General features: G+C 41.9%; 1 protein-coding gene across 5 annotated transcripts in view; it reads left to right on the forward strand.

The window, feature by feature from the left end:
* The first annotated feature begins 583 nt into the window (after window positions 1–583).
* Window positions 584–24393, forward strand: part of LOC144377167 (uncharacterized) — a 309888-nt gene continuing 286078 nt past the window's right edge. For 4 of the 5 annotated variants that reach the window (XR_013437850.1, XR_013437849.1, XR_013437848.1 and 1 more), the window contains exons 1-2: window positions 2604–2726; window positions 3496–3644. Coding sequence is in view for 2 of the 5 variants with exons in the window: in XM_078046891.1 (XP_077903017.1) it covers window positions 3521–3644 (124 nt within the window). In the remaining 3 variants the exon portion in view is untranslated. Of the gene's footprint in view, window positions 1007–2603; window positions 2727–3495; window positions 3645–24393 lie in introns of those variants that run through there. The other variant, XM_078046892.1, reaches the window with a different exon arrangement.

Below are 24393 nucleotides of genomic sequence, written 5' to 3' on the forward strand. Positions count from 1 at the left end.
GATCAAAGGATCTCTTCTTCATTCATCTTTTGAGGCCAAATTGCAATTTATAATGTGTGTGGTTTTCACTAATCTGTTTCCATGTCCTCTCGCTTTAAATCAACAGAAAGCAGCTCACAGTAACACACTGGAGCTGCCCTGCGGAGGCAGGGTGTGTAATTTGAGCAGCACATTATTGAGTCTCAGTACCCACAGGTAGAAATATCTAGAGCCTTTTTTATACCCGGCATTAATCTTGGTAAACAACTTGTTTTGATGAAAGCTGAAAACCAGATGAAACAACAAAATTGTGAACAAAACGAAGCAAAACGTGACCCCTTTCTCCTCCCCTCCCTCCTGCACTTATCAGTGACATTTAAGGTCAGGTTAGACCTAATAAAGGAACCATGGAAGCAGGGCTGTTTCCCTCAGAGAATATGCCTATAGACAGTTCTGGAACCTTCTGAGAACTGAACATTTGTAGAGCCAGGGTCATAATCCAGGCCTGGGAGGAATTCTGCAGAGCTATAGGTTTTGATTATTTTGTTTTCCTCCTCAGAAGAAAACATTTCTGATGGTCATTGTTATGCCTTTTTTTTTTTTTTTTTTTTAACTCTAGCTGCTTGTCTCTGACATTAATTGTGTTCACCTCAGGTTTCCGTTGAAACAGGGTCCCCTAGCAGCTCTGGGGTCTGGTAAGAGTGTGATACACCAAGAACACATGCACTAATGGGAAACATTTGCTCAGACAGGCTAAAGTTGAACACAGCCAGCACAGAACAAAACCCGTATTGTTATGCACATCAGTTTTCAAAAAATGCTGGATAAAAATGATAGTATGAATAATATTTATCATTGCTGAATTTCTCTGGGAGACTTTAAGGAGCTTATTTGTCACTTAGGCCAAGGAATGAAAGGTTGCTGATTTACCAACTCCAAGGCTCAGGAGTGCCTGAGGGTTTAATTCCAGGCCCAACTTCCTCCAGGCTGAATAGAGTCTGCCCTATTTTCCCAGAGACAGAAACCGGTAAGGATTCCCTTGTTTGATTTTCTCCTGGGGAATATAATGACCATGGAAAGGGGCATCGGGGTGGGTGGAAGGATGGGGGAGGGGAAGTTATAACACCAGTCCAGTCTTTCCTAGAAGGAGAGGTATCATCAAAACAACTTATGGGGTCTGGGGCTGTAGCTCAGTGGCAGAGCACTTGCCTAGCATGTGTAAGGCACTGGGATGGATCCTCAGCACCACATAAAAATAAGTAAATAAAATAAAGGCATTCTATCCATCTACAACTACAAAACAATTCAAAACAAACAAACACTTTATGGTATGCTTCAGTTTACCAAGAAATTTCAGATTAAAAAGACCTACATAGGATAAGCAGGACAGGGGACATTATTTTTGTTTTATAGATGAAGAAACTGAATCTTTGAGAGATTAAGGTAAACTAAGTACCCATGATTGTACAATTCGCAAGTGGCAAAGGGAAAGTGCTAAAGCCAGTGTAGATCATTGCCTATGAATAAACTTGGAGCTGGGTCCTTGGAGGTATAGCAGGTCATCCAAATCCACTGTAACTGGGCGAGACTGATGTTATTTTCCCATTGTACTGGTGGGTGAACTGAACTTTGGAGTGTTTAAACCTTCCCAGTGTCACATACTCGTCAGTGGCAGAGATTGGATTTGAACACAAGTCTTCTGATCCTAAGTTCAGTTCTCTTTATCACTTTATTGGGGATAGGAAAATCATTCTGGAAGTAAAGGGGAGGGGGGGAAATCCCTTTTGCTCTCTTGAATTATCTGGATTGTCTATAATAGGAAACTGATGAAAATTTGCCTTTAGCTTTATAGTGATATTAGATTGTGCTGAACAATCTGTTGTCCTAATTATGTGCAGTTTGATTTTGTTCCTTTCTTCTGAAGACAAAGGCTACCTAAAGGATGTACATGCCAGTGTAGTTGGGGAATGATTATCTTATAATGTTGGAGATGGATTTTCAGGCCCGTCAGTAAGTTGGACAGGACAGGACAATGAGCAATGTAGACTCAAAAGTCTCATGTGATTTTAAAAAAGAAGGGTTTGAGAAGGAATAAATGACTAGAAGCAAGGATTGTGGACATTTTGAATGGTAAGAAGTGGAGCAGTTTAATTACCCTAGGAGAAGTGAGATCCCAAGCAGAGTGGCTAAGGGAATGCCTTGAGAGCAAAGACTCAAGTACACAGGCCACCACCTTCTTAGCTGACACCCAGATTAAGCACCCTTGACTAGAGGCAAGACAAAAGAGGATTTCAGGACCATTTATTAATCTCAGTTTGCCAGTGAAGCATCAAGAATTTAGTCTTGTTTAGGGGCAGAGGGAGTGAATCCAGGAAAGCAAGAAATTGTTATGGGATTTATCATTTGGATCCGGAAGGAAGACTTGCATTTGTAAGTAGAAGAAACCTGATGTCCCTCAAATCAAATCTGAGCCAGGCAAATGATATCACAAAGCACTTAGCCAATCTGATGGCCAGGTCTGCCAAGGGGATCCATGCCAGGCAGGATTGGTGATTAACCTGGGAACAGCATTTATAATTTATTTATCAGTTACAATCACATACTTTGACCTGCTCCATGTTGTAGCCAAGTCAATCTTCTTTCAATGGAGTCCTGAGAACATGCTGCTTACTGAGTCACAGCATAAGAAATGGGGTGAGGGCACGTGCCAAGCTACCACACCCATGACACCATGAGGAGAGGAGCAGGTACCTATATTCGGGAGGGAAGCTGAAGCTGATGGTGCCATCAGTGATTTGTTTCCCAAAGTCCAAAGTTGCCTTCCTGAGGGTGGTCCTGCTCAGAGATATGTATGGGAAGTTATTGAGGTGTCAGCTTTTAACTTCATACTTGTCAGCTGGTCTTTTCAGCAGATGTGTCAGTTTTAAGACGAGTGGCACTTTTAGAAACTCTCTGCTCTTTAAAGTTTTAGGTGTTTCTCTGAAGGTTATTCTGTTCATCTGGCCTGGCAAAGTTAGGGAGTCAGGGAAGGGGATGCTTTAATGCTGAAGTAGGGTGGAGCTGAAACAGAAGTAGAATTAGCTGGATTATCCTATGCTCTTCTTCAAAGGAGGAAAGGAACCCACTGCTCATTCCTCCCTATGTGATACTTTGGAGAATGTAACTGACAGGTGATTTAGACAAATGAAAGATATAAACAAAAGCTGCTCAGTCAAACCTTTTCTGTAGGAGCTAGGAGCAGACAATCAAGATTTATTCAATGACACTTAACTGTCACTAAACTACCATACCTACTTTGGCCAGGTGCTGTATGTGGTGCATGGGGCCAGGGATTGTACAGTCCTTTCCGTATGTGGACAAAACTTGTTAACTGCTAGCATGAAGCAGAATCAAATAAATGGGAATAATGGATTTGGGTAGCAATCTGGAGTTACAATTAATTTTGACCTATGGCAATTAAAGACAGTCTTATCTGGTTGTGATTTGAAGTGAGTGAATTTGGGATCTTTCGTCTAGGCAGAAGAAAAACACAAGTCAGCAAATGGACCTCTGGTTTTGGAAAGCCAAGAGAAGACTGATGGGGATCGCTGGAGCTGGGCTGAGGTTAGAGAGGAGGAACACTGCTCCCATTTCAGACCCTCACAAAGAAGATTCATGGCACCCAGGTAGGTCTTGAAGCTTAAGTAGCATTTTCATGATCAGGATTTCTCAATATTATGAACATTTGAGGCTAGGTAATTCTTGATTGTTGGGGAATATTCTGTACATTGCAGGATGTTTAACAGCATCCTTAACCTCTGCCTACTAGATGCCACTAGCATGTTCTACCCGACCCATGACTTCAGACATTGCTACATGACCCCCAGCTGAGTACTGCTAGAATAGCTACTAGAGGCAAGATGAAAACATGTTAAGGAGAAAGGAGACTTGTGGAGGTTCAGTGGTGTGCTTCTGCTGGGCATTTTGGGGAATGTTGTAGTAAGGAGTCAGGGACAGAAGAATCTAGAAAGTAGTTTAGAGATACATTGAAAATCTTTGCTAATAAATTAGTCCTGATTTTGCAGATAGTTAAAAGAGGATGAGATTTTGGGGGAGGAGAATGATAGGAAGAAGTATGTGGCAGGAGTATGGAGATTAGAGGGGGGTAGTTGTGAGGTGAAGACAGAAGATCAGAAACCTGAGTTCAGTCCCCTTTACCTCAGATAGAGGTAAAGGGGACTGAACTCAGTGAAATGGGTGTGGAAGATCTGAATCAGGGAGATTTTGGAACCTGTTGATAGCCAGGATGTGGTGGGGGAGGGCAAGGGAAGAATCAGAAGGGTGAGGGGAAAGATAGTGATGCCCTTGACTTAGAGAAGAGGATTTGAGGAGGAGGAGGAAGAGATCTGACATTTAAAAATGATTTCCTAAACCCTGCTTCAGTCTGTGCCTATGTATGGGCATGTGGTATGCACTCAGTAAATCCTTTGTAATGGCTCTTGAATTACGAGTTATTGGTGCAGTGGAACAAGTCATATGTTCAATGGGGGCAAAGACAACCACCATGTCAATGATGCTATTATTTATTTAGCACTAAGTGCCAGATCCTAAGCCAGGCTTTTACTCAATCTCTCATGGGTCAGTCCCACAGAAACTCCCAGGAAGATACAAATGGAAAACTCCCTTACAAGGCAGGTCTCAGGCCCAGTGCTGGCACTTGGGAATTCTAGAATGCAGAGCCTGGATGTGAGGAGGGGTGGCATGTATTTCTGAGTGACAGAATTATTGAATTATCAAGAGCTCATATGGTTCCTATGTGCTTCCCTGATCTCAGCTCTACGCAATCCCAATCAGCCAGGTGTTTCATTCCTGAGTTATAGCCAGGATCCCAAATTTCTGTTACATCCGTAAGAAATAAGGTGAGTCCGTGGAAAGCTACCTTCATCTATCTTTAACCTTACCTAGTTTATACATTTTGTACTACTCATTAGCTGCCCTCTCAGTTAAACAAAATAAAATCAGCTATAATCTAAGTCCAAATGTATCATTCCTGTTCACCCTTGATCCCAGACCAGACTCTGCTGTGATCTAGCTTATTTATTTGAGGACTTGTTTATTTAATTATTTGCAGTACTAGGAATTGAACCCAGGTGTGTTTTACCTCTGACCTTTATCTCCAGCCCTTTTTATTTTTATTTTGAGACAAGAGTTTCACTAAGTTATTCAGGCTGGCCTCAAACTTGTGATCCTTCTGTCTCAGCCTCCCGAGTAGCTGGGATTTCATGTGTGCATCACTGTACCCAGCCCCTATTTAATGTTTTGCCTGGACCAGGGTCAGTGGCCTTACACCACTGGCCACATTCCTGCCCTAATTCAGTTGAGGACAGAGTTGCCAGTTTACATACCTGGGTGAAAGCTCTACTCTTTCTCAAGAGGAAGAGGAATAGTCCAGCTTTGATCTCACTCTCGAGCGGGAAGGACGGCTGCTTTGCACTGTAAAGGCCTGGGGCCTGAGGGTTTTGTCTGTGACATAAAACATCTAGTTTGTGGCAGTTCATACTGGGGATTGGTGTTCACTGCCCCACACTGGGGAGGAAAAGTCAAACTGATTGGACACGGAATGCACAAACTTGGCTTTGGGGCCCTGTACATTCAAATCAGTCAAAAAGCTTTCGGTCACAGTATAACTGAAACAATGATACAAGTGTTTGCTTGTAAAATAAAGGAGTCTGGAGTGGCTGCAGGTTAGACTGGAGCCCAACAGCATTATTCAAGGTTGCTTCTATCTCTCCATCTGTCACCTCAGTGTTGGCTTCATCCTTACACTGGTGATAAAATGGCTGCTGCTGCACTCCCAGCCATCACTCCTGGGCCAATAATGGCCAGAAGAAAAAGAAAGGTTTGTTTTCTATTTTTAGAAACAAGGAAACTTTCCCAGAAGCCTCCTAACAGATTTTATTCTCGAATGGGTCAGAATGCCCATTTCTCCACACACCCTTGTTTAAGGGAATGGGGCTACTATGGCTGGCTTTTGACACACCAGAGTAACCATCTGGAGCTGAGTTTAGCCTGGCTTCTGCTGAAGCACATGGCTGTGTGAAGGAAGGGGCATACCTGAGCCAGATCTCACTTTTGTTCGAGAGGTGGGCAATGGATCTTGGTTGAGCAGCCAGGAGATTTTGCCTCAACAGCTCATCCTCCAGCTCCCACACGTCCCAGGCTGTCTGCACACCAGAGAGGGGAAGCTACTTGCCCCTGTATCTTCCCTTACTCAGCCCTACCCTAGGGCTTCCACCTCTGATGCCTCTGGATTGTGCCAGCTGGGCGAGTTAGAATCTTACTTTGTACTCAGGAAAAGGCCTTTCTTCCAGTAAGCTCCAGGCACTTTTGCAGACTTGATGACCTCTGCCCAAAGGATTATTATCTTCCATTTATAGAGGTGGTGTGAGGGTCACGAGGCAGTCCCCAAGGCCCAATCTGGAGGCAGAACACATCCTCCTCTGGGTTCTCCAATAGGAGTGACAGCCTAGAAGGACTCCACCCACAAGGAGGGATCTGGATGCAGACCTGCAGTCTCCAAACAAAGACTTCCTTTGTTTGACTGGAGTTTCTGGAAGAAGTTAGCTCTCCAGCAGTCTTGGAGAGGTGCTCTGTGATTACACAGAGGCAGAGTGGATTAGAAAGGCTGAAGTCAGTATTTGTCTATCTTGGCTCATTCTAGTTCATTCCCTTGCCTTTCGGCAAAACCATATGAAGCCATCGGACTCTTTCAAGAGATACTCAATCTCTTTTCTTTGGTGGTCACTATTCTAGGCACTGGACACATAGCCATGAACAGGACATGGATCCTGACCTCAAAGAAATTATGGGGAAGAAAACTCAGAGAATAAGCAAAGTCAATACGATAGGATAAGTGCTTTGGTCTCCCTCTATTGAGTGCAGGGCTTCCAGGGAGAGCAGTTTATGCTAAGATTTAAGGAACAGGGAGGAGCAAAATATTGTCTGTTTCCAAGAAAGATGGTACCTTTTTCAGTGTTTGAGGAACATTAATTGTACGGGTAACTTAAATCAATGGGGTAGGGGAAGCATAGACAGTTAGATAAATTTGAGAAGCGATGGAGTAAAAATCTGAAGGACTTCACCTAGCTTTTAATAAATGTACTAATGATACCCATGAATCACCCTGAGAGCTGTGGAGTATATATTTCCCAATCATATGTGACCACAAAATCCTTTTTCCTCTCTTCTTTCCAAGATGAGTGATTTCAATGCTGAGAATTCAGAGCATGGTGAGTTGAGACTGAGGGTAAGGGTGGACAGTGGGTCTGAGGAAGCACTATGGTTCTGCTCTGAAAAGTATCAGGGCCAACTTTTGACATAATTGCCGTTCTTACAGGCTTATTTATATTCATTACTGTACACTATGGTCTCCCTAAATAATTTGACTCACCCAATTTTGGCAAACATATTCTTATAATAAATAGTTAGCAATGAACATGTGGCTCCATTTTCTGGCCAATGAGATGAAAAAGGAAATAGGGAAATGTGGGAAGCCATTTCTGACACGTGATTGGGTGGCTCCCGTTAAGGGTCTGAGGCGTTCTGGCTGTGTCGGAACTTTCCCGGCCCTTTCCTGATGAGAGAGCCCATCCTTGTGGGGGTGTGCCTGACCACTGACCCCGGGGGCCCAATCACTGACCCTGACCTTGGAGTGCAGTCCCCCCTCAACCTTCATTGGATGGAATTCTCCCCTGAATCTCTTGTTCCCCAATAAAAAGCTACTCCCAGGCGTGTTCTCTCTCTCTCTCCTGCTAGCCCTGAGTAATCCTTGCTGCCCTGCTGGGCGGTTAGAGGAGGAACCAGAGAGGGGAGCCGTCTCGGACCTGGCAATAGAAATAAGGTAACTGAGTCTGTGTGTTTTATTTTGATCTCATCTAGCTAACTTTTATGCCAAGAACCTCATTAATGAAACCATTGCGCAGGCCGCATGGTGGAAGGGAAAGTTTCCTGCACTAACATGAGAATCAGGAAGAGGCAGTTGCTATTCTTCCTGGGGGTATTGGTGTCTGAATGTGATAGCTGGAACTGTATAGCCACCTTGCCAACAGCCTGAGGATAAAGCCAATACCCCAGATGGTAGAGCAGAGACTGAAGCAACCTAAGGCTTGATGACAGTGTTGAGCTACTCAATGACCAAACCAGCAGCCTGTTGCATCTGTTGACTTAACTTTGACTTCTTGCATTAAGACATTCACTTATCTTTTAACTACTTCCAGCCAAGCCTTCATATTATTTATAGTTAGAAGCGTGCTGGCTAAGAAACTTTCTTATTTTCATCTTCTCCCATGCTTTTTCCACTGGCATATGGTTACTTTCTTGATCAAATCTAATGATTTAGACTCTCAGAGTGGAGGTAGAGTTGTCTTGGACTCAAGTGTCTCATGCAGCAGGTGATAATGATGCCAAGAGCAGAATCAATACTTACCTGGTATAAAATGGAGATGGTTGTGGCCCACATTGCAGGAGACCTGGTTGATGCATGGGTCTAAAGAGCTGAAGGGGCCTCCTAAGACAACAAGGCAGCTGGGACTCAGGAGTCACAGCACAGGTAGAGGAGAAGGAGGTTGCTCTGCCCCTGCTCTGAAAAAAGTCTGTGTTCTCATACAAGGTTGCATACCAATGGCCCCTCCTTTTGCCACCTGGAGACATAGAGAGAATTTTGCTTCAACATATCTTCCATTTTCCTTCTTCAGTAGTAACTATACTTTATGTTTAGTAGCTTCTTTTATTTGTTATCAATTTTTTAATGGTTCACATTTATTTTTATACATGTTCGATGAAATGCCTTTTGGGGGGAAGGTAATGATCTTTTAATATGATTTATTGGCAATTGAGTTCATTACTTTTAAAAAAGCCATCTTTGCCCTTTTTAAGAGTATGACCCAGTAGTGGGAAGTACTTCACATTGTGAGACAGATACTCAGAACTTTTTTTGTCTTGTGTGATGGTAAATTTTGTGTTAATTTTGGGTCATTAATTCTAACACAATTTTGTGTTTATTTTGGGTCATGTGATGCTTAGAGTAAGCAGCATCTCTGGGAGTGTCTGTGAGGATGTTTCCAAAAGATGTTAGCATTCAAATCTGGGGATTTAGTAAAGGGAACTACTCTTACCAAAGTGGCTGGGCATCATCTAATCATCTAATGTATGGCCTGGATAGAACAAAAAGAGGAGGGAGGAAAGTTTATCTCTTCTGCCTGCTCACTTGTCTCCTGTCCTTGCACTGGAATTTATAACGTCAGCTCCCTTGGTTCTCAGGCCTTTGCACTCAAACTAGAATTACACCACTGACTTTCCTGGGTCTCCAGCTTGTACAAGACAGTTTATGGGACCTCCCAGCCTCTATTGTTGCATGAGTCAGTTTTTTATTATGTGTAATATTGTTTCTGATATATATGTGTCTATACATATATTCTCTATATATGTACATATATATATCACATACACATCCTATTGTTTCTGTTTCTCTGAGAACCCTGACTAGTAATAGATATTGCAAAACTGAAATTCTATGCCCCTAACTCCCTTTCCCCTCTCCTGCCATGGTAACCACTATCTACTTTCTCTTTCTACAAATTTGACTATTTAATATCTTACATATGTATAATTATACAATAATGATCTCTTAGTTACTGGCTTATTTTACTTAGCATATTCTTCTGAACATAACATATGAAATAATATTTCATTGTGTTTATATACTACGTTCTATTTATCTGTTCATCTACCTGTGGACATTTGAGTTGTTTTGACCTTTTAGCCTTAGCATCACTTTTGGCTATTGGTGGACTGAGGCTTAGGTTTCTAATTCTATTACTTATGTTTCATTTTGACCTGATTTCTCTATTGTGATTCATGGAAGGCAATGCCCAAGAGATACTTCATCCTTATAAGGATGATTTTGCCAATGTGTTTTTTAAAGAAAACAATTTATTTTGAAAATATACTCCCTAAAGTCAATTCCTATGTGTTCTATGTATGGCTTTCAAAATGTATAAAGTAGGAGTTAAATGCCCTTTTTAAAATGTAACATCATCTCAAATTTACTTAGTATTCATAATCCCAGCTGAAACATAAAGTTATTGAAACATTCATTTCCTTACCCATAAAAGGTAATACAAGGTCAGTAAAAAAAAAATTAAAATAGCATAAAAGCTATCATTCAATGAGGTCATATTTTGTGCAGGCCACTCTACCAGGCACTTTAAAGTTATTCTTTTTAGTCTGAACAACTCATCCATAGTTGCATTCTGCCAGTACCAACAGCATTAGAATTTGGTGATTTTCCTTATTATCCCTGTCCTTTCTTTTTTGGCAGGGGTGAGATGTAGGGATTGAATCTGGGCTACTCTACCACTGAGCTACATCCTCAGTCCTTTTTATTTCTTATTTTGGGTCAGGGTTTCACTAATTTGCTTAGGCTCTTAATAAGTTGCTGAGGTTTGTCTTGAATTTGCCATTCTCCAGCCTCAGCCTTCTGAGTTGCTGGGATTACAGGTGTGAGCCACTGCAGCCAGCTCTAAACAACTCTTCAAAGTGGGTGTTTGTAATACTTCAGGTACATTAAAGATTGGTGAGAGGACATCTGTTCCCCCAACATCCCATGGTGCCCACCTCCACCTGGACACTGATTAATTCACCAAGGTCAGCGAGCTGGTTTAAAGTGAAATGGCTTCTTGTAACGTCAGAGCAGAACAGAGCAGAGCAGATGCAGCCCAGTTAGTGGCTTTTTCCTGCCCTGACTACTCGGCTGCCAGCGACATGTTCTGCTTTGCTGGGCCAGGTGTCTAGTAAGAGTTGGTCAAGAGCTTGGTTCTTACCTCACAATCTGCCCTTTCATTCTTAGGTTTACAACATCATCTTAGAAACACCCAAACTAACCTTTGCATTTCTAGTAAAGAGAATGTTTACAAACATTGGGCCCTCTTGGTTCTTGATCCAAACAGTACAACCAAGCTTGTAAGTGACCGTTTTCCTGCTGCTCACTCCAGCAGCTGATTCTTTCCCCTTTACCTTGGTGATTTAGATGCAGATTTTGAACTGATGGCAAATACATTTCCATGTAGTTTGCTTATTTATTTATTTATTTATTTTACTCTCCAGTTTACAGATGAAGACACCAAGGAAGGTTAAATATTTTGCCCAATGTCTAACATTTAGTAAGAATGTGTCAGAGAGAGAATTGAAATTGCTGTCAGCCAGAGTCGAAAGAATACATAAGGGTTTGTGACTTGACAAAGTTCCTTATCATTTTAGGGTTTCACTTTTCACATCTAAAATGGGGATCATAGTAACTATTTGAATTGTCTTATGGATGAAAAATAATATATGCAAAGCCCCAAATACAATGCCTGGCTCTTGGTGGGTGGTCCATAACTGGTAATGATTATAACTGTGCTTCCTGACTCCAAACCTTGAGCTTTCCTTGGAACAATACCCTTCCCACAGAAATGTAAACCGATAGGGAGGAAAAAAGAAAAACAAAAGAAAAGAATACCATAAATCATCCATAGTTGCATTCCGCCAGTACCAACAGCATTAGAATTTGGTGATTTTTCCTTATTACCCCCTTCCTTTCTTTTTCTTTTTCCAAATATTTCCTGATAGCTGTAATTGCACTGTGTATAAGATTCACTATTTCCTTTTCATGTTCCATCTCATGCTAGAATGAACTTTAATATCCACTCTCCTTCTACTGGGTTTTGTGGGGACCAGCAGCCCTGGGGGTTAGAAGCCTATTCAGCAGCAGCCCTCTGGGAAGCATTAGCCTCTCTGGGTGGTAAGTAGGAGCTTGTTAACTGCTTCTCATCCGTTAGTGACCTTGAACTGCCTTTTCAAAGCTGGAGCCACTTGGCACCTTGGTATCTTGACCTTCACCACGACTGTGTACTGGTAGTCTGTGAGCAGACACTTTGTCCTCTGAGACAGCTTCCCATTTCTCCTCCTGCTGAGCTTCTGCATTGTTCTGATCATCAGTGCCCCAGATTCTCCACTTGTTAGCCTCTTCCTCATGTGCTGGCTATGCAGTCTGTGCCATAGCTCAGCCCTTTCTACACTGCACTTACCATTATGTTGGGATCTTCACCCTCTCCTTATGGTGATCTCCCGGGCTCTGCTTCCCTTCTGAAACTGCAAAGCTTCACTTAACAAGTCTTGTAGTCCTATGACCTGAGACCATTAACAGGTTCACACTCATCTTAGCTGGGCTCTTACCATTCTGCAACACCTTGGCTTTCTTCCTGCTGGGTCACAGTTTCATGCACTATGCACAAGTCGCAACCCCCCCCTCCTCCCCCCCCACCAGGAAAAAGGATTCACAGGGGAAAGTACATGGAGATGATTCCTCAACTTTGCTTTTCTCTGTCTCAAAATTTCCTTGTACTTTTGGGCTCCTTTCTTCTCTTTGGTCTTTGAAAAGAGTTCTGTCTAATTTCTAAAGTTCCTCTCATTTCCTTTTTCCTCCTTTAGGATGTTCCATTAATTTTTCATTTCATTGAGTTTATGTTAGTGCATATTCTGACTATTTTTCCAAATTTGTACAAGTCTCTCCTATCCTAAAGATAAAGCAGTAATAATAATAATGACAACAATAGCAAACCATGTCTTTAATTCTACTTACTCCTAAGTTATTTCTCTCTTCTTTCTGTCACCAAAATGGCTGATTGATTAGACTATCACCATACTTTTCTTTTATCCTGATTTTCTCTTTATACTCCAATATGATTGTTTTCTTTAAAGTTGTGAAGAACCTTATTCCTGCTAAATCTTACATTTTTTTTTTCATTCTTCACCATCTCTATTCAATTCAATGTACTTATTGAGCCCATGACCACTCCTGGAGAGACAAACCTAGCCCCTTCCCTCCAGAAGCTCACTGACTACAGCTTGTGACCATGTTGATCAGCTCTGCCCTCTATGATGCCATCCTTGACTCTGCGTCCTCCTCATTCTTTTCTTTTCGTTTTTATTTTATTTATTTAATTTTGGGTACTGGGGACTGAAATCAGGGACACTCAACCACTGAGCCACATCCCCATCCCTATTTGATATTTTATTTAGAGACAGGGTTTCACTGAGTTGCTTAGTGCCTCACTGTTGCTAAGGCTGGCTTTGAAGGCATGATCCCCCTGTCCCAGCCTTTTCTTATACCCCTTGCAATATTCTTTACTCACATCCTTTATTGACTTTTTTTTTTTAATTCTGTCTTGGAGATGGAAGCTTTAACCAGTCCTTGGCCCTTTTCTCTCTGTCTTCACCCCCTCTTTCAGCATCCGCCTTCACTGGTCACTATCTTTCACTAGCCTTTATTCCCATTCTGCCAATTTACTCTCTCATTTTGGATTGAGATCATTATAGCTCACTAAGATATTCTGCATGCACCGCCCACTCAAAATGTCCAAAACTGAGTTCATCTTTTCCTCACCTCTTAGGCATTCCCCGCCTGACTCCCCCAAGTACCTCTTCTGAGAATTTCCTCTGCCCAGGGCGCAACCATGATCCTGCAGCCTTGGCCATAGCTGGTTGAATCTCCAAGGATGTGGAATTATGGCAGGCACCAGACTACTGCGTTGAACTGGGAAATGATATAAACTTGAAGGTAAAACTGCCACGGTGGGCAGACATCTTCAATTGTGTGTGTGAAGATGCACAAAAAGCTGGCTTGTGACAACAGCCACAGATGGAGCACAGAGAGGCAGGGTTCTGAGACTGGAAACTTGTGATGACTCAGCATTGTCAAGAAGAAGCAAGGCCTCTAGTGTGCTGCCACTTCCTGATTCTGGGCCCTTGTGAGGTTCAGCTATACATTCTGCCCTTAGTTTTGGGAGATTCCATATTCTAGTAAATTCTCCCTTTGTACTTAAATCAGCTTACGCGGCTTTATGTGAAAGAGATTGGACTATAAAATCCCACACCCAGATCTTCATTGCATTCATATTTTCTTTTACAGGAGGACCTTCTGTTTTCAAAATCCAGGTTGACGACATTCATATTATCTTTGTTACTTCCATTAGCTCATTCCAACTCCCCATCATTTCACTAGTTAAGATATCCAATGGGCTTGATCTTCCACATGACTCTTGTTTTGAAAAAAAAAATGTTCTTGAATCCTCCCTTCTTTCTAGTCCTCCCATCACCTCAAAATTACTGCCTCTTAGTGAGACAATTAAGAGCCTCCTAACTGGTTTTCCTGCTTCTGCTCATTTTCTCCTCCATTCCATCAGAGATCTTCAAGGCTTCTTCTATATACACAGAAATAACACCATACTTCTCACCTGAAGCTTCAGGCCTTCTATCGAAAGCACGTAGGTACCTACCTTTCTATTCTTACCTTTCTGTTTGACTTGAATGGATCACATCACCAGGGCTCCTCTGTGCTTTGATTTCTGGTTGAGTTCAGCCACTTTATAATAATATAAACCAAAGAAAGCACTAAGAAAATATTAACTGTTGTAAGTAATATATGCCACCACTTCTTAATTTGTCTTTTACTGAAGATTAACTGGATGCCATACTCTTCCTAACACCCTTATACTTTCTCACTATTATGTCTTGAAGACACTAGGATGCCACCCCTCTTTTTTCTGTTCTTATTTAAGCCTCTAAGTATCTGTAACCCTTCTTACACCTCTTTCTGGGTGCTTTCTCCATTCTGCTTCTTCTGAGATTAATATATGTCCTTAGTATCATTTTTTTCCCCACTATGGTATTAGCTTCTTTAAGGTAGAGATTTTATTCTATTTGTTTCTTCTTCTTTTTCAATGCTTTGTCTTTAATTGAAGCAAATTAAGTACTAGACTCCTAAGATCCATTTTACTTGTGGCAACCAGAATGATCTTTCATAAACATAATAGAGATTGTGTTGTTTTCTGCTCAAATCCTCCACAGACTTTATTCCACATTTAGAAAACAATCCACCACCACCCCTTGGTGTTAACAAAGCCAAATGCTCTACCACTATCTGCCTCATGGAGTCATCTGTATTCCTGGAGTGCATTGAGGTGTTTCTGCTTTAAGGCCTTTCACTAGCTGTCCCCTCTGCCTTGGATGATATTCCTTCAGATCCCTGCAAGATTGGGGACCCCTTGCTGGCACCCAAACCTCAGCTTTCAGACCTTCTCTCCAGAGGTCTTTGTGACTTCTCCATTTTTTGTAGAGTTGCTCCTCATTTCATTTCCCTATTTATATTTATTTTCCACATAGCACTTCTGTTTGTTTGTATTTTCTTCTTCTTTTTGTGGTACTGGGGATTAAACCCAGAGCCTCATTTATGCTAGGTAAGTACTTTGTCATGGAGCTATATCCCTAGCCCTTTCTTTTTTTTTTTTTTTTTGGTATGGTTATTGAACTCAGGGCACCTAACCACTGAGAAATATCCCAGCCCCTTTGTGTATTTATTTAGAGACAGAGTTTTACTGACTTGCTTAGAGACTTGCTAATTTGCTGAGGCTGGCACTGAACTCGCAATCCTCCTGCCTTAGCCTCCTGAGCCGCTGGGGTTACAGGTGTGTACAACTGTGTCCGACTCCTTTTCTTGTTTATATTTTAGTTTTTAAAGTTCTTAGAGTCTCATTAAGTTGCTGAGGCTGTCCTCAAACTTGTAATCCTCCTGCTTTAGCCTCTTGAGTTGCTAGGATTATAGGTGTGTGTCACCATGCCCTATTGTTTCCTTAAAACATCATGGGATTTGTCTATTTAAAGTATACAATCGAGTGGATTTTAGCATATTTACAAAGTTGTGCAACCATCAAAATAATTCAACTTTAGAACATATTCATCACCCAATAATACCAATTCTTGCAACATTAGCAGTGGGGTAGTGCCCCATCCCTCCCAATTGTTTTACCCTCCAGCCTCTGGGAACCACTGGTCTAATTTTTGCCTCTACAGACTTGCTTATTCTGGATTTCTCACATAGAACTATATGCTACATGTCCTTCTCTGACTGTGATATTCTGGAGGCTCATCCATGCTGTCTACCATTTCTTTTTACTGCCATATGCTATTCCTGTCTGTGCATGCAGCACATCTTATGTGACTTTTCATTAGCTGATCGTCGCCAGGCTGCTTCTGGTTCCTTTTTACTGTTCATTTTCTGTCCCCCTTTATGAGTGAGAAGGATCCTTTCCTACATCTGTGTCATTTGTTGTTTAAAACCACAAGCACCCTCATGGTGTAGTTGCTGTGTGTCTATGTGACCTCCCTGGGACATGAGGGAATATACTGAAGTTGGGACGTGGAGTGGAGCAGACTTCTATTCCCAGGGCTGAGAACAGCATTCAACAGAATAGATCATTCCAGGGTGAGAAGTTTTTGCACTGAAGAAGATAGTGGGTAGTAGTGGTGGCACCAGGTATTGTGTGGAAGCACTGTCTGCCAACGTGCTTCCCCCCTCTTCCACTGTTCCTCCTTCTCCCCTCACTCATTCTCCAGGGGCCTGTTGCAAGTGGCCATACTCCTGGTCTCAAGCAGAGAGGAGGCCAAGGTACAAGGAACCTCAGAGGCAAACAGACACAAAGGGTTGTCAAAGAGAGCCCCGACCCTGGCTCCCTGATCCCTCAGATCTCATCAGTCTTCCTTTGACTCTGAGCTTCTGCAGGATCTTCCCAGGTATATGAGTCAATAAACTCCTTTGTTGCTCTGGCCAGCTTGGCTTGGCTTCCTGTTACTTGCTACCAGAGAGTTCTGATGAATACAAATAGGCTCCTACTTACCTAACAGGTCTGGTCACAGTAACAAATAGGATTTGTCCAGGTTGCTCAGAGGAGAAGGTATTTTCGTACTCATTATTTCATTCTACCTTCTTAACAGAGGACAGTATCACAAACCTAACTTTAAGCATGAGGAAACTGAAGATCAGAGGCACCAAGTGACATGCTTAAGGTTATATAGCTTTCAAGTTGCCCAGACCTGCCTGGAAACTAGGTCCTTTGGCTGCCAGTTCTGTGTTCTCCACCTACACTGGGTGGGAGGAAGAGGTGACATTTGCTCCTGGATGCTTTGCTGAGCATCAGGTGCCTAGCACAGGGCCGGGAGTGTTTGCTGAATACACAGATGCATTACTTTGAATAGATTAAGCAGCCAAATCAGGAAGTTCTCTAGAGACGCCTTGGATCTCGTCCCAGGCTCTCTGGTTATATGAGACTCAGTAGTAGAGTTGAAGGGAACTTGCTGGAGCAAGTTACAAAGTGAAAAATCAAACATTCCGCCCTTAGCAGGGGCCAGATACAAAGAGATCAGCAAAGGGCCATGTCTTCCTTCTTCGATCACTCATTTGCACTTTTATTCTAGCTCCTGGCTTAAAAATCTTTTCATTATCAGCTGGTCCAAACTGAAGAAAACAGCAGAGTTCTGTCAAGGACTGTTCTTGGGTTCTGAGTGATACCCAAGTCAGGTTTCATAGAAATGTGTATCAACATCAGAAAAAGGAGCAGTAATAGGTCAGTTCCGATGTTAGAGTTCTGGTCTCACCTCTTGTCTCCATCCTGCTCACTCATCCCATCACAGGATCCTGGCCTGCTCTTTCTTTAATATTCCTCTGTTGAATCTAACCATGGTACCACAGCCATACGAACTCGTTCAACCTACCTCAAACTGGCCATGTTTTCTCTTCTGCCTCTTTTGTTTCCTGCCTGGCTCACTCTTATTCATCCTTCAAAACCCAAGGCAAATGTTAGCTCTTTTGAGACTGTACCCCAAGGATTCTCGCTCTTCTGAGCTTCCATAGCACTGTGTAAATATCATACTGCAGCACTGTTCTACCTACAATAGATGTATGGCCATGTTTTCTCACTTGACTATAGTTTATTAGAAAACTGGCTTTGTCTATGGAGTTTTGTCTCCTAGCCCTGGACTCAGCATCCGCACAATAGTAAATGCTGAATAAATGCTGAAATTTCATGAGTGAAGCTGTCCTCTCCTGGGATGAAGGTCTCAGACTAAAACAGTATATTCAAGGAAAATTTCTTAACACTTTCTCTTGAAAGTTTTTCTTGTAGGATGACTGATGAACAAAATCAGCAGTAGCACAATCAGGCAAATGATCAAAAGTCCTTGGAGAACTTCTCTGGTTATGAGTTACTCCTTTATAGATAGTACTGAGAAAAGCACTTTCCTATGTTGATTGCTGTCTTACATTTGGATAGTGAGTGGGGCATTATTTTGATTTTTATTTTATGGCAAATTATGTGGTGGAGAGATGTACCTAAGGTGATTATGTTCATTTCCTAGGGCTGCTGGAGCCAACGATGACAAAATTAGGGTGGCCTAATCAACCGAAATGTGTTGTCTCACAGTTCTGGAGACTAGAAGTCTGAGATCAAAGTGTCAGCAGGGTGGAGTCCCTCTGAGGATTGTGGGAAAGATCTGTGCCAGGATTCTTCCTTACCTTCTGGAAGCTTGCTCTCAATCTTTGGCATTTCTCGGCTGGTAGATACATCACTGATCTCTACATTTATGATGTCTTCATATTAATATGGTGTCTACCCTGTGTGTCTGAATGCAGTTTGCCCCTTTTATAAGGACACCAGTCATATTGACTTAAGGCCCATTTAGTGAACTCATTTTAACTTCATTATCGCTATACAGCTTCTATCTCTAAATAAGGTCACATTCTTAGGTACTGCGGATTCAGACTTCAATATGTGATTTTTTTTGAAGGAACACAACCCGTAACAACAACTCTGTGAGCTGATGGTTGAACTGAGTTCAGAACCCAGAACTCTGAAGCTGGACTGGTAGGACTAACAGTGGAGTGATTCTCAATGGGTCCATGTGCTTTGAGCTATCCTCCAATGCTAGTAAGACTTCTTTGTGCTACTGCAGAGTCACAGAAAGACCAATGCTAAGAATGCTTCAGAAGGCACAGCCAAAAATTCATATAATTATATAACTTTCCCAGTTCTAGGCCCTCCCAGGGCAAATGAATCTGATATGGTGGCAAGAGATGGGGAGGAGAGAGAGAGAGTCCAAGACGGGGAGAGAGAGAGGAATGAAGTGAAAAAGGCAGAGTACAGAAAAGAACCTGTTTCCAAGTAGAGGCAGATTTCCCACAAAGTAGTGAAGATTAAGCTTTCAGGGCTGCTCCTCCTCCTCCTCTTCTCCTCCTCCTCTTCCTCCTCCTCCTTTTCTCTCTTTCTCCTCCTCCTCCTCCTCCTCCTCCTTCTTCTTCTTTGTCTTCTTCTGTACTGTTCTTCATTTGGGGTTCTTTTCTTAGAAGAGGGAACTTTTCCCAAACCTTGAATCTGCCTTGCTTCTGAGGAAAATGTCTGCCTTGTCCTTGTGGCTTAAGTGAGATGTAAGTATCCTACCTCTTGTATACACAGTTGGTCCTCCATGGATATGGATCAGGTGTCCATGTCTGTGGATTCAACCAATTGTGGATAGAAAATACTTTAAAAAAATCACATTAGAACTGAATCTATACAGAATTATTTTCTTGTCATCATTTCCCAAACAATATAACCATTTATATAGCATTGCATTATGTTAGGTATTATAAATAATCTGAGATGATTTAAAGTTATATGGGAGGATGAGCATAGGTCATAAGTAAATATAATGCCATTTCATTTTTTATTTTTTAAATTTTTTATCTTTAAAAAATTTTTTTTTCTAATTTGTTATACATGACAGCAGAATGTATTGCAATTCATAGTACACATATAGAGCACAATTTTTCATATCTCTGGTTGTACACAAAGTAGAGTTCCACTGTTTGTGCCTTCATACATGTACTAGGGTAATGATGTCCATCTCATTCCACTGTCTTTCTTACCCTCATGCCTCCTCCCTTCCCATCCCTCCCCTATCCCCTATCTAAAGTTCATCCATTCCTTCCATGTCACACCGCGCCCCCATCCCCATTGTAGATCAGCATCCTCATATCAGAGAAAACATTCAGCATTTGTTTTTTGGGGATTGGCTTACTTCACTTAGCATAATATTCTCCAATTCCATTTACCTGCAAATGTCATGATTTTATTCTCTTTTAATGATGAGTAATATTCTATTGTGTACATATACCACATTTTCTTTATCAATTCATCTAATGAAGGGCATCTAGATTGGTTTCACAATTTAGCTGTTGTGAATTATGCTGCTATAAACATTGATGTGGATGCATTACTATCGTATGCTGTTTTTAAGTCCTTTGGGTATAAACCAAGGAGTGGATAGCTAGATCAAATAGTGGTTACAATGCCATTTTATATAAGGGACTTGAGCATCTACAGACTTGGGACTTGAGTATCCACAGACTTTGGTGTCTGTTAGGGTCCAGGAAACAATCCCTCATGGAAGGATGACTGTACTTAGGAGACTCACTTGGTCTTGCTTAACTGAAATGCTTCAGTTTCCCAGCTCCACATCTGTTAATAGCTGTTCCTCTTGCCCTATTTTCCCCACCTACATGAAAAGAACCTCATTCCCCTCTCCACACAAGTGGCAGCTTTGGAGTCATATAGAGCTTCCTGATGCCTGGGCATACTCCTGAAACAAACATAGAACCAGAGCGCAGGACAAACACCTACCACAATAAGGAACGGCCAAGGGAAGTTTAGGAGGAGTTTCCAGTTTGCCTACCAGCTGTCTGAAAAAGAAGCCGACACTGGCCAGGAATGCAGAGAGTGGGGTGACAAGTTCTTTGGACCACGGGGCCCCTCCTCTACAGTCCGCTTCCCCTCAGGCAGCAGGATGCTGGAACTGCAGAGTGGGAAATCATCCTTTAGGGAAACACTACTTAGCACAATTAGCAAGTTTTCTTCTCTGAGCTTTGCCTTGATCTTCTCCAGTTTCTGGGTTTTCTCTTCCCTATTGTGACTGTGGAGCTGATGCCTGAGGAACTGCTCTTGGCCAGGGCTGGCTCTTCAGCAGCAGGTAATTAAGGTTGTGGAGATGGTGGTATTGAATAGCTAAAGCTGATTGATCAAAATGTCAACTACCTCATTTTGCAAAAATGCTTTATGTGTGTTGTATTTTTCTCCCTAAGCACATGGTGTCTATTTGAATTTCCCTCTTTCCTAGATGAAATTAATTGCACCATTCGGGCAACATAATGAATGTCTTCCACAATCTATTTCACAGTGAGCATCCCTGGATTCAAGAGGCCTGAGATAATAGGCCATCAGGATCAGTATATTTATTGGTCTGCCATTTAGACACTTGTCAGACTTTTACAGAGTGAAGCCAATATTATCTTCTTCTTAAGAGAACTAAGTTGTCAGGACTTAAAAAGTTCATCATTACTTCATATTTCTAAACAATCAAATCAGGTGGACATTCAGTGCTTGCATGGTAGTGGGATGTTAAAACATCTCTAAAAAACCCCACTTAAAATCAACTATATATTCATGAAGGCAATCAACTCTGTAGGCACGGCCTAAGAAATAATTATCCCTATTTTGCTGATGAAAGCTTTGAAGCATAAGGAGCGAGTGGCTGGCTCATTATAGTGACTCAGGCATATAAGTCACAGAACACAAATGAAATCTTTAGCTGGGTATTTCTGATCTCAGGCTAAAAATGGGGCATATCATAAAGACTAGCATAAAGGATGCAGAAATATACAAAGAAGAATTTGATGATGGTTTGGCCCAAACTCACAGAGCTTAGATCATCAAGGTCATTTGGAATCCATAGGAGTTCCAAGGACTCGTTTAAAAATCTTGTTTTAACTATAGCAGAAGTTTGAACTCTTTAGTTTTCAGCCATTCCTGGTACTGTATAGCCTGCCACTTTTCTTTGTTTGACAATTTAATTGAAACTTATCAGTATTTTTTTTCCTCCCATGAAATTCCCTTTTGAATTGTACTTTGTAACCAGGTTCCCTTATAAATGGCAATCCCTGGAATAGTTACACTGGGGGTTCCAGGTTCATTTGGGTATGTCTTGGATGGGGTATATATGGTCCAAACGATGGCCGCATCATTTAAGCTAGGGCCTACTCTTCTTGGCCAAAGGTGGTAAGTCCTTTAAGAAGAGATAGTTGGGGAGGGAGACCCTCTGATGGACTGTCCACTCTACATTACACATTGACCTCATCAAAAATATTCCCCAGGTAAATGGTCATTTATGCCAAGCACACATGTAGCACAGGGTCTGATTTAACTTATCTTCTGGCTTCTTTTAAGAGAAGGACAACTGAAGATAGTTGGTGGTTGTAGCAATTTGTGGGACCTATTTATAAAGCTATAAGAGACCTCAGACTCCAAAAGAAGAAAGAAAGAAGAAAGTAAGGGAAGAAAATGGTTATCAATTAGAGGGCTGATATTTGTGGTATTTCAGCAGTACCATTATATAGTTAATGACTAGATGTAGGTCCCCGGGACATACAATTATTCACCACATGGCCTGAAGCAAGACATGGCTTGGAGCCTGGTTTGCTTCTATAAAACAGGAGATGATAATAGCATATGCCACCTACCTGCCTCTCCTGGGGTGTCTGAGGACAAGTTAACATTTGCACTGTGCTTTGAAACTCCCGGATGAAAGGTGTGAACTAACTACAAAGAGGTATTGTACTTGATGATTTACATTTGGTCATGAGCCACTTTGGATTCTTGTCTGAGGCCAGACATTTGGAGGGGTGGGGGCAAAGCAGGATAGGAGACAGAAGTACCCCAAGAGCAAGGATTTGTGGACTGACACCTTGGGAAAACCCAGCAGGAAGAAAGGAGCCTCAGCCTCAGGGGATTTGCTCTCTGAAGAGAAGTTGTGACTTGTTTCTGATTTGTAAGAAACAGCAACAAAAAAAGTTTAATAAAAGTAGCAAGATTGGACCAACTGAAGCTCCTTCCCACAGTCTTGGTGGTCAAAGGATAGCCCTGGCTCTGCATGGCTCCTTCTAATCTCTTTAGTCACTTTGGGGTGCATGTTGTCTCCAGGCAGAAGCTGGGGAGGCACTTAAGTGAGTGTCCAGCCAGAGAAGTACAAGTTTCATAAAATATCACCACCTCTTTTAGGTGGTGCCTGGTGACCATTTTATCTTTCTGTACCACTGAGATGGCTGTGGTAGGGTGAGCTGTTAGTAGAGGCTTGCCCAGTACCTAGGCCCTACGACTTGCTTAGTCATATTCCTAGAAGTTCTATATTCTCAAATCTAAGGCAAATCCCTGCTCTCTTCATTTCCCCTACCTGTCTAAATTAGAATCCTATGACCTTTGGTAATTCACCTCCTCAATACCCACCAAAACAACCTTGAATAGGCTGATTACCTGGTGAATTTGATGATTATAAGGAATACTTAGAGATTTTAAAAAGTAGATATTAATTGAGACTCCCCATCCCTTATCTCTAGGGTGCTTGAGAAGTACATCTGACCACTAAGTCCGATTTCTCACCTGTTAAAATGAGATTAAAATGCCTATCCTACCTATTCACAGAAACATTTTGAGAATTTTATGGTTTAAATTATTTGAAAGCACTCTGTAAACCATGAGCTACTATGCAAATGTTAGCAATGATGCTGAAGATGGTCATTAGTCCTGGACCTGTGCAGAGTACATTGTACACAGGCAATAAACTGAACAGGATTTAAATTAGCTGATTAAATTGGAGTCTTAAATTGCTTTTAACTAAGCCATTAAGAAGCAGTAGGGTCCAAATGCAGACATCTGAACCTCTGTGTACACAAACAGGCCTGTCTGAAAGGCATCTCAGTTCTTGGGTTCTGTAGGCATCAGCGACAGAAAGCATGTGAGCCTGACTTCTATGTTGGTCCTGTTGACCCTCGGGTGATGGAGTTCCAGCTCTGGAGATCTTCCACAGGGGCTCTGATATCCTGGACAATGTGGTTAGGACTGTATTTTAAGGGCAATGGGAAGCCATTGGTAAGCTTAGAATAGATGAGCAACCTGATCTAATTCATATTTTAAAAGATGTCTCATGCTGCCTTATGGAGAATGGAATGGTTTTTTTTTTTTGTTGTTGTTGTTGTTTTGTTTTTTTCCAGCTGACAAGCCTCTGAGATTTCATCTTGTGTCTGAAATTCTCCTACCATGAGAGACTTAAAGGGAAATTGTCCCCGTACCTAACCCTTCTAGAAAAGAACACTCCCAACAGCTGAGACTTTCCCAATCCCTCTGTGGCAGCTAAGGAATGGGTACGGATGCGTCACCTGGGACTTCAAATCTGGTTCTGGTGAGACAATGACTTGGGACAAAGGAGATTTAGCCCAGTGATGACAGAGGGGGTACCATTAGAATCCAAAGCCTAGTGCCAAAGAAATGTCCAGGTCTAGTAGAGGCAGTGATGACAGGTTGGCCAACTTCACCTTGCATCATGACTTTATTGTAGTTGACTCCTCAGCCTGCTTGGTTCCTGTGCAACTCTGAGGCTGATTCTACTGTCTCTATCAGTTTTGTAAACTTCTCAACAGAT

This window comes from Ictidomys tridecemlineatus, chromosome 4 (assembly GCF_052094955.1).
Source record: "Ictidomys tridecemlineatus isolate mIctTri1 chromosome 4, mIctTri1.hap1, whole genome shotgun sequence".
Lineage (NCBI taxonomy): Eukaryota > Metazoa > Chordata > Mammalia > Rodentia > Sciuridae > Ictidomys > Ictidomys tridecemlineatus.